The sequence below is a fragment of the Oncorhynchus keta genome, chromosome 21 (assembly GCF_023373465.1).
Source record: "Oncorhynchus keta strain PuntledgeMale-10-30-2019 chromosome 21, Oket_V2, whole genome shotgun sequence".
Taxonomy (NCBI): domain Eukaryota; kingdom Metazoa; phylum Chordata; class Actinopteri; order Salmoniformes; family Salmonidae; genus Oncorhynchus; species Oncorhynchus keta.
Window position 1 is genome coordinate 26,266,990 of NC_068441.1, and position 14,504 is coordinate 26,281,493.

Consider the following 14,504-nt stretch of genomic DNA (forward strand, 5'->3'; position numbering starts at 1 on the left):
ACCCAAGCCTCTCCAGGTTCTCCTTTACCCAAATCCAGATAACAGATGTTCTGAAAGAGCTGCAAAACCTGGACCCGTACAAATCAGCTGGGCTTGACAATCTGGACCCGCTATTTCTGAAACTATCTGCCGCCATTGTCGCAACTCCTATTACCAGCCTGTTCAACCTCTCTTTCATATCGTCTGAGATCCCCAAGGATTGAAAGCTGCCGCAGTCATCCCCCTCTTCAAAGGGGGAGACACCCTGGACCCAAACTGCTATAGACCTATATCCATCCTGCCCTGCCTATCTAAGGTCTTCGAAAGCCAAGTCAACAAACAGGTCACTGACCATCTCGAATCCCACCGTACCTTCTCCGCTGTGCAATCTGGTTTCCGAGCCGGTCACGGGTGCACCTCAGCCACACTCAAGGTACTAAATGATATCATAACCGCCATCGATAAAAGACAGTACTGTGCAGCCGTCTTCATCGACCTCGCCAAGGCTTTCGACTCTGTCAATCACCAAATTCTTATCGGCAGACTCAACAGCCTCGGTTTTTCGGATGACTGCCTTGCCTGGTTCACCAATTACTTTGCAGACAGAGTTCAGTGTGTCAAATCAGAGGGCATGCTGTCCGGTCCTCTGGCAGTCTCTATGGGGGTGCCACAGGGTTCAATTCTCGGGCCGACTCTTTTCTCTGTATATATCAATGATGTTGCTCTTGCTGCGGGCGATTCCCTGATCCACCTCTACGCAGACGACACCATTCTATATACTTTCGGCCCGTCATTGGACACTGTGCTATCAAACCTCCAAACGAGCTTCAATGCCATACAGCACTCCTTCCGTGGCCTCCAACTGCTCTTAAACGCGAGTAAAACCAAATGCATGCTTTTCAACCGATCGCTGCCTGCACCCGCATGCCCGACTAGCATCACCACCCTGGATGGTTCCAACCTTGAATATGTGGACATCTATAAGTACCTAGGTGTCTGGCTAGACTGCAAACTCTCCTTCCAGACTCACATCAAACATCTCCAATCAAAAATCAAATCCAGAGTCGGCTTTCTATTCCGCAACAAAGCCTCCTTCACTCACGCTGCCAAGCTTACCCTAGTAAAACTGACTATCCTACCGATCCTCGACTTCGGCGATGTCATCTACAAAATGGCTTCCAACACTCTACTCAGCAAACTGGATGCAGTCTATCACAGTGCCATCCGTTTTGTCACTAAAGCACCTTATACCACCCACCACTGCGACTTGTATGCTCTAGTCGGCTGGCCCTCACTACATATTCGTCGCCAGACCCACTGGCTCCAGGTCATCTACAAGTCCATGCTAGGTAAAGCTCCGCCTTATCTCAGTTCACTGGTCACGATGGCAACACCCATCCGTAGCACGCGCTCCAGCAGGTGTATCTCACTGATCATCCCTAAAGCCAACACCTCATTTGGCCGCCTTTCGTTCCAGTACTCTGCTGCCTGTGACTGGAACGAATTGCAAAAATCGCTGAAGTTGGAGACTTTTATCTCCCTCACCAACTTCAAACATCAGCTATCCGAGCAGCTAACCGATCGCTGCAGCTGTACATAGTCTATAGATAAATAGCTCACCCTTTTTCACCTACCTCATTCCCATACTGTTTTTATACTGTTTTTATTTATTTACTTTTCTGCTCTTTTGCACACCAATATCTCTACATGTACATGCCCATCTGATCATTTATCACTCCAGTGTTAATCTGCAAAATTGTATTATTCGCCTACCTCCTCATGCCTTTTGCACACATTGTATATAGACTGCCCATTTTTTTCTACTGTGTTATTGACTTGCTAATTGTTTACTCCATGTGTAACTCTGTGTTGTCTGTTCACACTGCTATGCTTTATCTTGGCCAGGTCGCAGTTGCAAATGAGAACTTGTTCTCAACTAGCCTACCTGGTTAAATAAAGGTGAAATAAAAAAATAATCCTCAATCAGTAACTGAAGAATATTGTGTGACAAGCTAGGAAGCAAAGTTTTGGTCAGTGTTTCCCTGTGCACCCTTATTAGAGGAGGACATGCAGGAAATGTATAAAAGCACCCATTGTACATGTTCAGGTGAGAGCTTTGTACTGGGAAGATCCTTTGTGTGTACAGGCTGCATGGGGTTGTTGCTAAGCCACTGCTATAATGTACTTTAGTTTTCAGTGGGTTTGTTAGGAGAGACTTTGATGGTTTGAGGTCCAGGCAGTTTGTGGTAGCGCCCTCCAATAAGGTGACTGTCTTTAAGTAAAGTCAGTTGTATTTCAAAAAGATGTATTGTTTATGTAAATGCAGTGGTTAACTGTTTATTTTGTATATTCAGAAGTGCAGTATTATTTGTCACTGTTTTTGGACATCTGATGAACTTGGTCAGCTGAATCTCTGTGAAACCCTGTATTTCAAAAAGCCATCTGGTGGAAGTAATATCTAAGAAGTCATTATGGTCTACTCTTGTTAATGTGTGTTATTTATCTATCTGTGTCAAACAAGCATACCTGATCCTCTAAGATTTAATAAACATTGCTTGTTCTTTCTCTGCCTCTGTACTGTTTCCCAGTAATGGGCCTAGAACCTCTAATGTTTAGATGTTGCAATTGTAATACACATTTTATAGTTTTGCTAAGGTGTTTTATGGTCCGTTGCATTGCTCAGAACTGTTGACCGGACTCAATAGTTGGCCTGTTACTAACCGGTGTCTTATGTTCTTAAATGTAAATGTAATGATGTAATGATGTTCTGGTTGAGGTGTTCACCTCATTAAACAGTAACTGCCATAGTCTGGTAGTTGTGCCATTTTAGCTAACCTTAGTAGACAGGTGTTACTACAATATACTATAGTCATGTCTGCAAAAACACTACAGTACATATTACAGCATACTACAGTCATGTCCCAAAATAAACTACAGTAAACCCTGCAGTGCACTACAGTCATGTCTGTAAAACACTACAGTATACTAGTCACGTCTGCAAAAACACTACAGTGAATACTACACTGCTCAAAAAAATAAAGGGAACACTAAAATAACACATCCTAGATCTGAATGAATGACATTTTTTATTTTATTTCCATAGATGAATGTGCTGACAACAAAATCACACAAAAATTATCAATGGAAATCAAATTTATCAACCCACGGAGGTCTGGATTTGGAGTCACACTCAAAATTAAAGTGGAAAACCACACTACAGGCTGATCCAACTTTGATGTAATGTCCTTAAAACAAGTCAAAATTAGGCTCAGTAGTGTGTGTGGCCTCCACGTGCCTGTATGACCTCCCTACAACGCCTGGGCATGCTCCTGATGAGGTGGCTCCTGGACAGTCTGTGGTGCAACGTGGCGTTGCTGGATGGAGCGAGACATGATGTCCCAGATGTGCTCAATTGGATTCAGGTCTGGGGAACGGGCGGGCCAGTCCATAGCATCAATGCCTTCCTCTTGCAGGAACTGCAGACACACTCCAGCCACATGAGGTCTAGCATTGTCTCGCATTAGGAGGAACCCAGGGCCAACTGCACCAGCATATGGTCTCACAAGGGGTCTGAGGATCTCATCTCGGTACCTAATGCAGTCAGGCTACCTCTGGCGAGCACATGGAGGGCTGTGCGGCCCCCCAAAGAAATGCCACCCCACACCATGACTGACCCACCGCCAAACCTGTCATGCTGGAGGATGTTGCAGGCAGCAGAACGTTCTCCACGGCGTCTCCAGACTCTGTCACGTCTGTCACATGTGCTCAGTGTGAACCTGCTTTCATCTGTGAAGAGCACAGGGCGCCAGTGGCGAATTTGCCAATCTTGGTGTTCTCTGGCAAATGCCAAACGTCCTGCACGGTGTTGGGCTGTAAGCACAACCCCCACCTGTGGACATCGAGCCCTCATAACACCCTCATGGAGTCTGCTTCAGACCGTTTGAGCAGACACATGCACATTTGTGGCCTGCTGGAGGTCATTTTGCAGGGCTCTGGCAGTGCTCCTCCTGCTCCTCCTTGCACAAAGGCGGAGGTAGCGGTCCTGCTGCTGGGTTGTTGCCCTCCTACGGCCTCCTCCTACGGCCTCCTCCACGTCTCCTGATGTACTGGCCTGTCTCCTGGTAGCGCCTCCATGCTCTGGACACTACGCTGACAGACACAGCAAACCTTCTTGCCACAGCTCGCATTGATGTTCCATCTTGGATGAGCTGCACTTCCTGAGCCACTTGTGTGGGCTCTAGACTCCGTCTCATGCTACCACTAGAGTGAAAGCACCGTCAGCATTTAAAAGTAACCAAAACATCAGCCAGGAAGCATAGGAACTGAGAAGTGGTCTGTGGTCACCACCTGCAGAACCACTCCTTTATTGGGGGTGTCTTGCTAATTGCCTATAATTTCCACCTGTTGTCTATTCCATTCGCACAACAGCATGTGACATTTATTGTCAATCAGTGTTGCTTCCTAAGTGGATAGTTTGATTTCACAGAAGTGTGATTGACTTGAGTTTACATTATGTTGTTTAAGTGTTCCCTTTATTTTTTTGAGCAGTGTATAGTATACTACCATCATGTCTGCAAAAACACTACTGTGAATACTGAAGTGTACTACAGTCATGTCTGCAAAAAACTATAGTGAATACTATAGTAGACTATGGTCATGTCTGCTAAAACAGTACAGTCGGCAAAAACAGTATAGTATACTATAGCCATGTCCGCAAAAACACTACAGTAAATATTACAGTATATTACAGCCATGTCCGCAAAAACACTACAGTAAATATTACAGTATTTTTTTTTCACCTTTATTTAACCAGGTAGTCTAGTTGAGAACAAGTTCTCATTTGCAACTGCGACCTGGCCAAGATAAAGCACAGCAGTGTGAACAGACAACACAGAGTTACACACGGAGTAAACAATTAACAAGTCAATAACACAGTAGAATTTTTTTTTTTAAGTATTCTACAGTCATGTCCGCAAATAAACTACAGTAATTTTAACTTACTGTACTGCTCATGTAATTACATGAAGTTCATGATGATCAGCTCAGATACCATACTGTGCCCTTCTCCTTTCATCTCTTCCATTATTAGGTAGAGGGAAGGACCAGCTATAGGTCAAGAGCCTGATGATGTTCTGTTCTAACTGATGACTAATTGCACCCACCTGGTGTCACAGGTCTAAATCAGTCCCTGATTAGAGGGAAACAATGAAAAAAAGCAGTGGAACTGGCTTCGAGGTCCAGAGTTGTGTTTGAGAGCGCTATCGCTACCTACACCATATAGAACAGGGATGGACAACTCCAGTCCTTGGGGGCCTGATTAGTGACACACCCGACTCCAATAATCAACTAATCATGGTTTTCTGTTTAGAATGCAATTAGTTTAATCAGGCGTGTTAGCTATATGGCTGGGGGAAAAGTATGACACCAATCAGGCCCCCGAGGAATGGAGTTGCCCCTCACTGATATAGACAATTGCTGATAATTACTTCATACTCACCTGATGGCAGAGAGAGGGTGAATGTCAAAACTTGGTATGTCAAGCCGTGTTAGCCTTGGTCTGGCAAGTTTTGATCGATTCTTGGACAGTGTGAACGCACACACAGACAGAAACACGCATGCGTGCACGTGTACACACATCTTTGATATGATAGCTAGCTAGCTGTAGCCTTAAGATCAATACATGATGACTTCTAACATAAGCTCTCTGTCTTGTCTGTCAGTAAGCCACCAAAGCATTGAAGGAAGGCAGCTAGCTAGTTAGCTTGACTTGACTTGTTGGTGGCCCTTATTACTAACCTGTTGAAAGCTAGCTAGCTGGAGCGATGGTCAGGTAACGTTAGTTAGAGTCTCACAGCTTTTACGTTGATAACTTCTAGCACATGTATTCTGTTGCAGATCCTCATATCCATGCCCACACTGTCTTTGTTCATTACAATAATATCTATCTGTGGACTACATTAACTACCCGCCGCACCTACTAAAGGCCGCGCCAACTGCCATTGAGGGTACTTGTAACAGTATGATGTCCATTAGCATTATGTCACAACACGCAGTGCCCATTAGCATTACGTCACTACAAGCATTACGTCACTATAAGCATTACGTCACAACACACTAGCTTGCTAGCTACTACACACTAGCTAGCTAGTATTGTAGTAGCTAGCTAGCTAGCACACACTGGATGTAACTCTGAGCTGGATGCTGGATGTAACTCTGAGCTGGATTCTGAATGCAACTCTGAGCTGGATGCTAGCAGGTAGCCTAGCGGTTAAGAGTGTTGGAATCCCCAAGCCAGAAAGGAGGAAAAATCTAACGTGGACGTTGATTAAGGCAGCCCCCCGCACCTCTCTGATTCAGAGTGGTTGGTTTAAATGTAGAAGATAGATTTTGGTTGAATGCATTCAGTTGTGCAACTGACTATGTATCCACTTTCCCTGGATGCAACTCTGAGCTGGATGCTGGATGCAACTCTGAGCTGGATGGTGGACGAAACTCTGAGCTGGATGCTGGATGCAACTCTGAGCTGGATGCTGGATGCAACTCTGAGCTGGATGGTGGACGAAACTCTGAGCTGGATGCTGGATGCAACTCTGAGCTGGATGCTGGATGCAACTCTGAGCTGGATGATGGATGCAACTCTGAGCTGGATGATGGATGCAACTCTGAGCTGGATGATGGATGCAACTCTGAGCTGGATGATGGATGTAACTCAACTGGTTGCTGAGCTGGATGATGGATGTAACTCTGAGATTGATGCTCTCCCCAAGGCGTCCAGGTTGCACTGACATCCTTTCTGCTAGTTTTCCATCCGCATCTAGTTCAACATCCAGTCGCAAACTCCCGTCCAGGTGAGACTCCACCATCCGTGCACATATTCCTGAGTGTCTGAGAGAGAGAGAGATGACATTTTGGAGATGTCATCGGCGATGTCATCTACAAAATAGCTTCCAATACTCTACTCAGCAAACTGGATGCAGTTTATCACAGTGCCATCCGTTTTGTTACTAAAGCACCTTATACCACCCACCACTGCGACCTGTATGCTCTAGTCGGCTGGCCCTCGCTACATATTCGTTGCCAGACCCACTGGCTCCAGGTCATCTACAAGTCCATGCTAGGTAAAGCTCCGCCTTATCTCAGTTCACTGGTCACGATGGCAACACCCACCCGTAGCACGCGCTCCAACAGGTGTATCTCACTGATCATCCCTAAAGCCAACACCTAATTTGGCCGCCTTCCCTTCCAGTTCTCTGCTGCCTGTGACTGGAACGAATTGCAAAAATCGCTGAAGTTGGAGACTTTTATCTCTCTCACCAACTTTAAACATCTGCTATCTGAGCAGCTAAACGATCGCTGCAGCTGTACATAGTCCATCGGTAAATAGCCCACCCAATTTACCTACCTCATCCCCATACTGTTTTTATTTATTTACTTTTCTGCTCTTTTGCACACTAGTATCTCTACCTGCACATGACCATCTGATCATGTATCACTCCAGTGTTAATCTGCAAAATTGTAATTATTTGCCTACCTCCTCCTCATGCCTTTTGCACACAATGTATATAGACTCTTTTTTTCTTTTTTTCTACTGTGTTATTGACTTGTTTATTGTTTACTCCATGTGTAACTCTGTGTTGTTGTCTGTTCACACTGCTATGCTTTATCCTGTCCAGGTCGCAGTTGTAAATGAGAACTTGTTCTCAACTAGCCACCTGGTTAAATAAAGGTGAAATAAAAATCAAATAAACAGCTGCCTCTCCTTAAAGTCCCATTTTGGAGCCAGGGCTCGGGAGCCCAGAGCTCTGTGATCCCTAGTACTCTACTCTAATCACACACACTAGCCAGAGAGATGAGCATGTGAGTGCATGCAGTTCCCATTCACATCACACTGTGCTGCTCGGATTGTAATTGATATCATTTATCTGGATGCTCAGTGTGTGGGGAGCAGTGCTGGAGCTGGCTCTGTGCCATTACATGTGTAACAGTTTAACTTCAGTCATCCCTTACCCCTACCCGGGCTCTAAACGCTATTAGTGCGCACCACCGCTAACTAGCTAGCATTTCACATCGGTTACACATGGTCCATGGTCTGTTTTAACCAAAAGTGAGCTCTCTCCATCCCTGCTTTGTAACCCAACACTGAGTATGTTTGTGTGAGAGATAAACATCTAGACTAGACACAGCGAGCAGGTTAGATTAATCTTTCAGTAGGACAAGAATATATCCCTGTTTTATTTCATGGTAGTATAACACCTTTAAAGGAGTTACCGTTCACGTGATATAGTGTGTCATGTGTGAAATTGTGTGGAAAGTTTTAGAAAGTCATTGTGAAAAGTCGTTTATGTTTGTCTCACTGACAGAGTTACAGTATTTAATGTCTGGATGTCAGGCGTAATGTGCACTTAGTCATGCATGAGGTATAGTATGCCTAACAGCCAATGTGTGTAGGTTTTTGGTGTGTCAGTTCAATAAACAAGAACCACAAACACTACACAGTATCCTTATAAACACAATGGAAATATAAGGATACAGTGACATACTGCATATTCAAAAGTTATTTGTCCTTGCAAATATGTAATGTGCAGTTTACACTTGAAACTTGAGTCATTAATGGTGATTGGTTGAGTGAATCTTTCATGGGAGCAAATCCACTTTGGATCTAATGTGTTTGTAGATTGTCATCCATCACTCTGGTCCCTCAGGATCCTGACTAGACGAAGGACATGTTAGGGGTGGCGCTGATTGAGTTTAAACTTGTGTCTGGCCTTTAATTCACTCTCTTTTAACTTGGGCATCAGAATGATGCTGAAACGCTTTAGTCCAGTTTGTCTCTACCTCTCTTTGTCTTTCTTTGTCTCTTTGTCTCCCATAGTCTCTCTTTGTCTCTCTCTCACTCTCTCTCTCAGACTCTCCCCATCTCTCTCTCTCTCTCTCTCTCTCTCTCTCTCAGCCTCTCCCTAAAGGCCAGGGTGGGTTTGCAGGCACCTCACCTGCCAGGATTAATTAAAGTTAATGAGTGCTGAGCACTGCCAGGGAGTAATCCTGCACTGCACTGACCTGGGACATGGATAGGGACACAGCCTCCACTGTGACCTTGTGTTGGATTGACTCACACTGGCTGGTAGAGGAATAATAGGTGTGCCACAAGCAGGGTACACACAGCCCTGAATGCACTCTGTTAATCCACAATACCTTATCCAGATCCTGATGTACTCAGCATGTAGTACTCATCATCCTGTTCCCTGTGACCTTCTTGCAGGTCCAAATGCTCTCATCATGCAGTGGAGTCGCAGATTGTGCTGTGAATCTATGTCTTTAGTAGTCTGCTAGTAGTACACTAACTTTGCAAGGTGCTTTGTAGAAGAACTAGGACAATAAGTCTGAGGGAGTCAGTCTGAAGGAGAGAGGCAGATGAGGAGGGACTGAAAGGAGGAATAAAGCAGGATAGGAACAAGGGCACACATTTGGCAGGGATATAACACACCACAACTCATAGCTGAAGAGATTGCAGCTGACAGCCAGCTGACAGCCATCACACCCTCCTACTGTGATAGGGAACGCTGGTAATACACACACACTATCTGAGGATCAATGTGCACCCTCATCTCATGGTGTGTGTTCTGTCAATCACAATCCACAGAAAATACAACATTTGGTGGCAAAGAAAGTGGGTTACCAGGGAAACTAGTATTGTGGTTCACATTTTTAAAAGGAATGGCACTGACATTCTAAACATTATTTTGGTCAGACTTGAATGACCAGGCCATCTAGATTATATTTATCTTTGACATTTTCTTCTCTTTAAAAACCCGCTAGTCCTGATAGGACCGTAGCCTTTTCATTATGTTCAGGAGAAATTAGTCAGAGAGCTAAGTGGGTCATGAATTAATCATATTTTTCAGGCGTCAGCTTTACATAATGACTGTTATTATTTGCTGCAGCCGTACTTAGGATATTTAGAGCATCTTTGAAAGTTGTTTAATCGCATAGTTGGATCCAGACTAAAAGGCCTTGAAATGCTCTGGCATTAATGTTCAACATGTCACTGCACTGAAGATTGACTGAAACGTGTTGTCTTGGTTGTGTTTCAACAGGTCCTGGCCATCATCTCCATCCTCTTTATCGTGCTGTCAACTATTGCCTTGTCTCTGAACACCCTCCCGGAGCTGCAGGACATAGACGAGTTTGGCCAGGTGACAGACAACCCTCAGCTGGCTCACGTGGAGGCGGTGTGCATCGCCTGGTTCACAATGGAGTATTTGCTCCGCTTCATCTCCTCGCCAAGCAAGTGGAAGTTCTTCAAGGGTCCGCTGAACATCATTGACCTGCTGGCCATCCTGCCCTACTACGTCACCATCTTCCTGACTGAGTCCAATAAGAGTGTTCTACAGTTCCAGAACGTCCGGAGGGTGGTGCAGATCTTCCGAATAATGCGTATTCTGCGTATTCTGAAGCTAGCCAGGCATTCCACAGGGCTCCAGTCTCTGGGCTTCACCCTGAGGAGGAGTTACAACGAGCTGGGCCTGCTCATCCTCTTCTTGGCCATGGGCATCATGATCTTCTCCAGTCTCGTCTTCTTCGCTGAGAAGGACGAAGAGGACACTAAGTTTAAAAGCATCCCGGCCTCCTTCTGGTGGGCCACCATTACTATGACTACGGTGGGGTATGGCGACATATACCCAAAGACTTTATTGGGCAAGATTATTGGGGGTCTGTGCTGCATAGCTGGAGTGTTGGTGATAGCCTTGCCCATCCCCATCATCGTCAACAACTTCTCAGAGTTCTACAAGGAGCAGAAGAGGCAAGAAAAGGCCATCAAGAGGCGGGAGGCCCTGGAGAAAGCCAAGAGAAACGGCAGCATTGTCTCCATGAACATGAAGGAGGCGTTCGCACGTAGCGTCGAGCTCATGGACGTAGTGGTAGAAAATAATGGAGAGAACATGGGGAAGTTGCAGGGCAACCACCTGTCTCCCAGCTACAGGAAAGGGACTCCCAAGCGGACTACCTCAGAGACGGTTTCCGCCAAGTCCCTGGAGCCCAGCTCACCAGACAAAGCCCGTCCTGGAAGCCCTCAGCACCTCAACGCTCAGAAACTGGAGGAGATGTACAACAGGATGGCCAAGACCCAATCTCAACCTAACCTTAACAACAAGGACAAGAGACCTTTATCTAAAGCAGCCAAGAAGAGAGATGAGATAGAGATGGGAAGCATCCCCACGGAGCCTGCCCCAACCACAGATATGAGGAGCATGTCCAGTATTGACAGCTTCATGAGCTGCGCTGCCGATATCACAGAAAGCGCCCGCTTCCCCCACAGCCCCAGCACCAGTGTACCAGGGAGGGTTAGCGCCAATCCCGTGCTTGAGATCACCCTGGAGGATGAGGCCATGGACGGCCCTCACACTGCTACCAAGTTCCCTCGAGGACGAGGCTCTAAGTGCGGCCTCCCTGACAGCCCCCGTGGAATGCGCTTCAGTAACCCTCTCAAGAACCGCTCACTCAAGGTCAACTTCAAAGGTGGAGGCGCGGACCCCTCCTCCTCCTTCTCAGCACAGGGTCCAGGGGGTGGGGCCCTCTCAGATAGCTCCGCCCTCTCTGACCACTCCTTCATGAGTCCTGAGGTGTCTGTCTACACCACCGCCAGCAGCAGGACCCCACCCCATGAGACCCTGATCCCCACAGTCTTCACATTCCACGACGCTTCCATTAGTAAGTTCATCGACGCTGACACAGACGAGGAGGAGCACCTCCATGATGGCTCAGGCACCAACCCCTCCCAGAGGCTCCTAGGAAAAGCCAGCCCCAAGCTCAGCTCCCATAGCAGCCACCACATTGCAGCCAACCACCTGGAGGGCTCCCAGAGGATGCTGGCTAATAGTGTGTTCCCCTTGGAGGGCAGGCCAGGGGGGGGACAGGAGAACCATGTGCTCTCCCGGGTAGAGAGGAGTTGTTCAAACACCAATAATGAGAGCAAGTGAGGCAGGAGGAGGGAAAATGTAGTATAGAGAGCACCCAAACAGGAGGACATGGTGCAAATACTACAGAGAAATAAAAGAAAACATGAACTCTAACTCATACCAGGAGCTGCACCTCTACTCACTTGAGTAAAAGGCACTGAAAATAATATGCCATTTCGCAGACGCTTTTATCCAAAGCGACTTACAGTCATGTGTGCATACAGTCTACGTATGGGTGGTCGTGGGAATCGAACCCACTACCCTGGCGTTACAAGCGCCATGCTCTACCAACTGTGCTACAGAAGGACCACATTTGGCATTTTGTTTTGGTTTGTAACAAATGCCCAATAAGTAGGACTTTTGGGACACAGGAAGGAGCTCACTCTTCCTTCCTTTTCCTGCTACTTGAGTGCATAGACTGTCAGGATGGCAGCAAAATTACTGAAGGCATTGGGAGATGCTACTGTGGGACTGAGAAAGAGAGGGTGCATTGCTGTGTCCAAAGGGGATACACATAACTCTGCAGAATCAGGTCATGCACTGTAGATTTAGCCATTACTGAATCAACATTGTGTTAAGAGAAATTTAGTTTGTTTTCTTCCTCAAAACTGGCCTAAGTTACAGTATATGCGACTGTGTGTATGCATAGCATGTGTGCGTGTGCTTGTATGTCTGTGAGTGTATGTTTATGCATGATGATAGGCAGATAAACATACACATACACACACGGGCATACATAATTTCATGTATATTATTTTTCCATTATTTTCTAAAAAAAAAGTAAATAGCATAATTTCTTTGGTCTGTTATTTTGTGATGCTGTCTAAGAGGTGAACTTTCATCCCTGTTGTAATGGTCAGCCATTACAGAGGTCACAGCCACTGTCATATCCTGTCTGTTTCCCCATTCCCATCATGCCCTATTCCTGGCATGAGATAGTGAAAAATGTGATGAGTGATAAATATTTTAAATTCTGTACAGTGTATTCGTTGTTGTTTTGTTTGTTTACTTATGTGTTTGTTTTTGATTGTTTGGGGGGTTTTATGCAGACAGGTGATATTTACACACAGAAAACAGGATAAGCTGGGTTCCTTTATGTTTTAATACTCTCTCAGATGTGTGGTTGTGGTTGGTTGTCATGAATCATATCCAATCACAGTTGCTACTGGGGAGGGGATAAACAGCATCAGCCCATTATCAGCCCGAAAACGTCATCCTGGCACATTTTTGCAAAAAAGTAAAATGTACCTGATGTTTTTCTCAATACATTGCAGTCAATGGGAAAAAGTTTGTGTCACATGGTTGACGTTTAATTTAATATCGCAGTCAATGGTAAAAAGTTTGTGTCACAGGGTTGACGTTTAATTTAATATTGCAGTCAATGGTAAAAAGTTTGTGTCACATGGTTGACGTTTAATTTAATATCGCAGTCAATGGTAAAAAGTTTGTGTCACAGGGTTGACGTTTAATTTAATATTGCAGTCAATGGTAAAAAGTTTGTGTCACAGGGTTGACGTTTAATTTAATATTGCAGTCAATGGGAAAAAGTTTGTGTCACATGGTTGACGTTTAATTTAATATTGCAGTCAATGGGAAAAGATGAGTGTCACAGGGTTAACTTTTATCTCAATACTTTGTAATCAATGGGAAAAGATGACTGTCACTCCAAGTGGCACAGTGGTCTAAAGCACTGCATCTCAGTGCTAGAGGCGTCACTACAGACCCTGGTTCGATTCCAGGCTGTATCACAGCTGGCCGTGATTGGGAGTCCCATAGGGTGGTGCACATTTTGTCCAGTGCCGTCATTAGGTAGGCTGTCATTGTAAATAAGAATTTGTTCTTATCTGACTTGCCTAGGTCAATAAATAAACCGTGTTGAAGTTTATGTAAATACATTATCGTCAATTGGAAAAGATGAGTGTCACAGGGTTGATGCCCAAGTGGATACATTGCATTCAATGGGCAAAGATAAGCATCACAATATGAACGCATAGAGAAAGGCTTCACAGACATGACAATCTCCTCTCTCTTCTATCTGTTTTTCCCTCATCTCTCTTTATCTCAGACAGAAAGACATCTCCACTCACATGCCGAAAGAGAGGCAGGCAGGCAGGAAAGCAGACAGATATATAAAATCACAGACAGCCAGGCAGGCAAACTCTAAACAAAACCCTAACCCTAGCTTCATGCCCAGATCCCAGCTCAACCCTAACCCTAACTCTAGCTTCCTGTCCACATTCCACCTCAACCCTAAACTGAGCCTTAACCCTAACCCTAGGTTCATGTCCACTTGCAGCTCAACCCTAACCCTAACCCTTGCTTCATCTCTACATCTTGGCTCAACCCTATCCCTAACCCTTGCATCATCTCTACACCTTGGCTCAACCCTATCCCTAACCCTTGCTTCATCTCTACATCTTGGCTCAACCCTATCCCTAACCCTTGCTTCATCTCTTCACCTTGGCTCAACCCTATCCCTAACCCTTGCTTCATCTCTACATCTTGGCTCAACCCTATCCCTAACCCTTGCTTCATCTCTACATCTTGGCTCAACCCTATCCCTAACCC

At 45.5% G+C, this 14,504-nt stretch overlaps 1 protein-coding gene across 2 annotated transcripts in view; it reads left to right on the top strand.

The window, feature by feature from the left end:
- LOC118372684 (potassium voltage-gated channel subfamily B member 1-like) overlaps window positions 1–13,957 on the top strand; it is a 94,933-nt gene extending 80,976 nt beyond the window's left edge. For both annotated transcript variants that reach the window (XM_035758641.2, XM_052473575.1), the window contains one exon: window positions 10,074–13,957. In XM_035758641.2, coding sequence (XP_035614534.1) covers window positions 10,074–11,957 — 1,884 coding nt within the window. In that variant the 3' untranslated portion in view covers window positions 11,958–13,957. The remainder of the gene's footprint in view (window positions 1–10,073) is intronic.
- The last annotated feature ends 547 nt before the right edge of the window (window positions 13,958–14,504 follow it).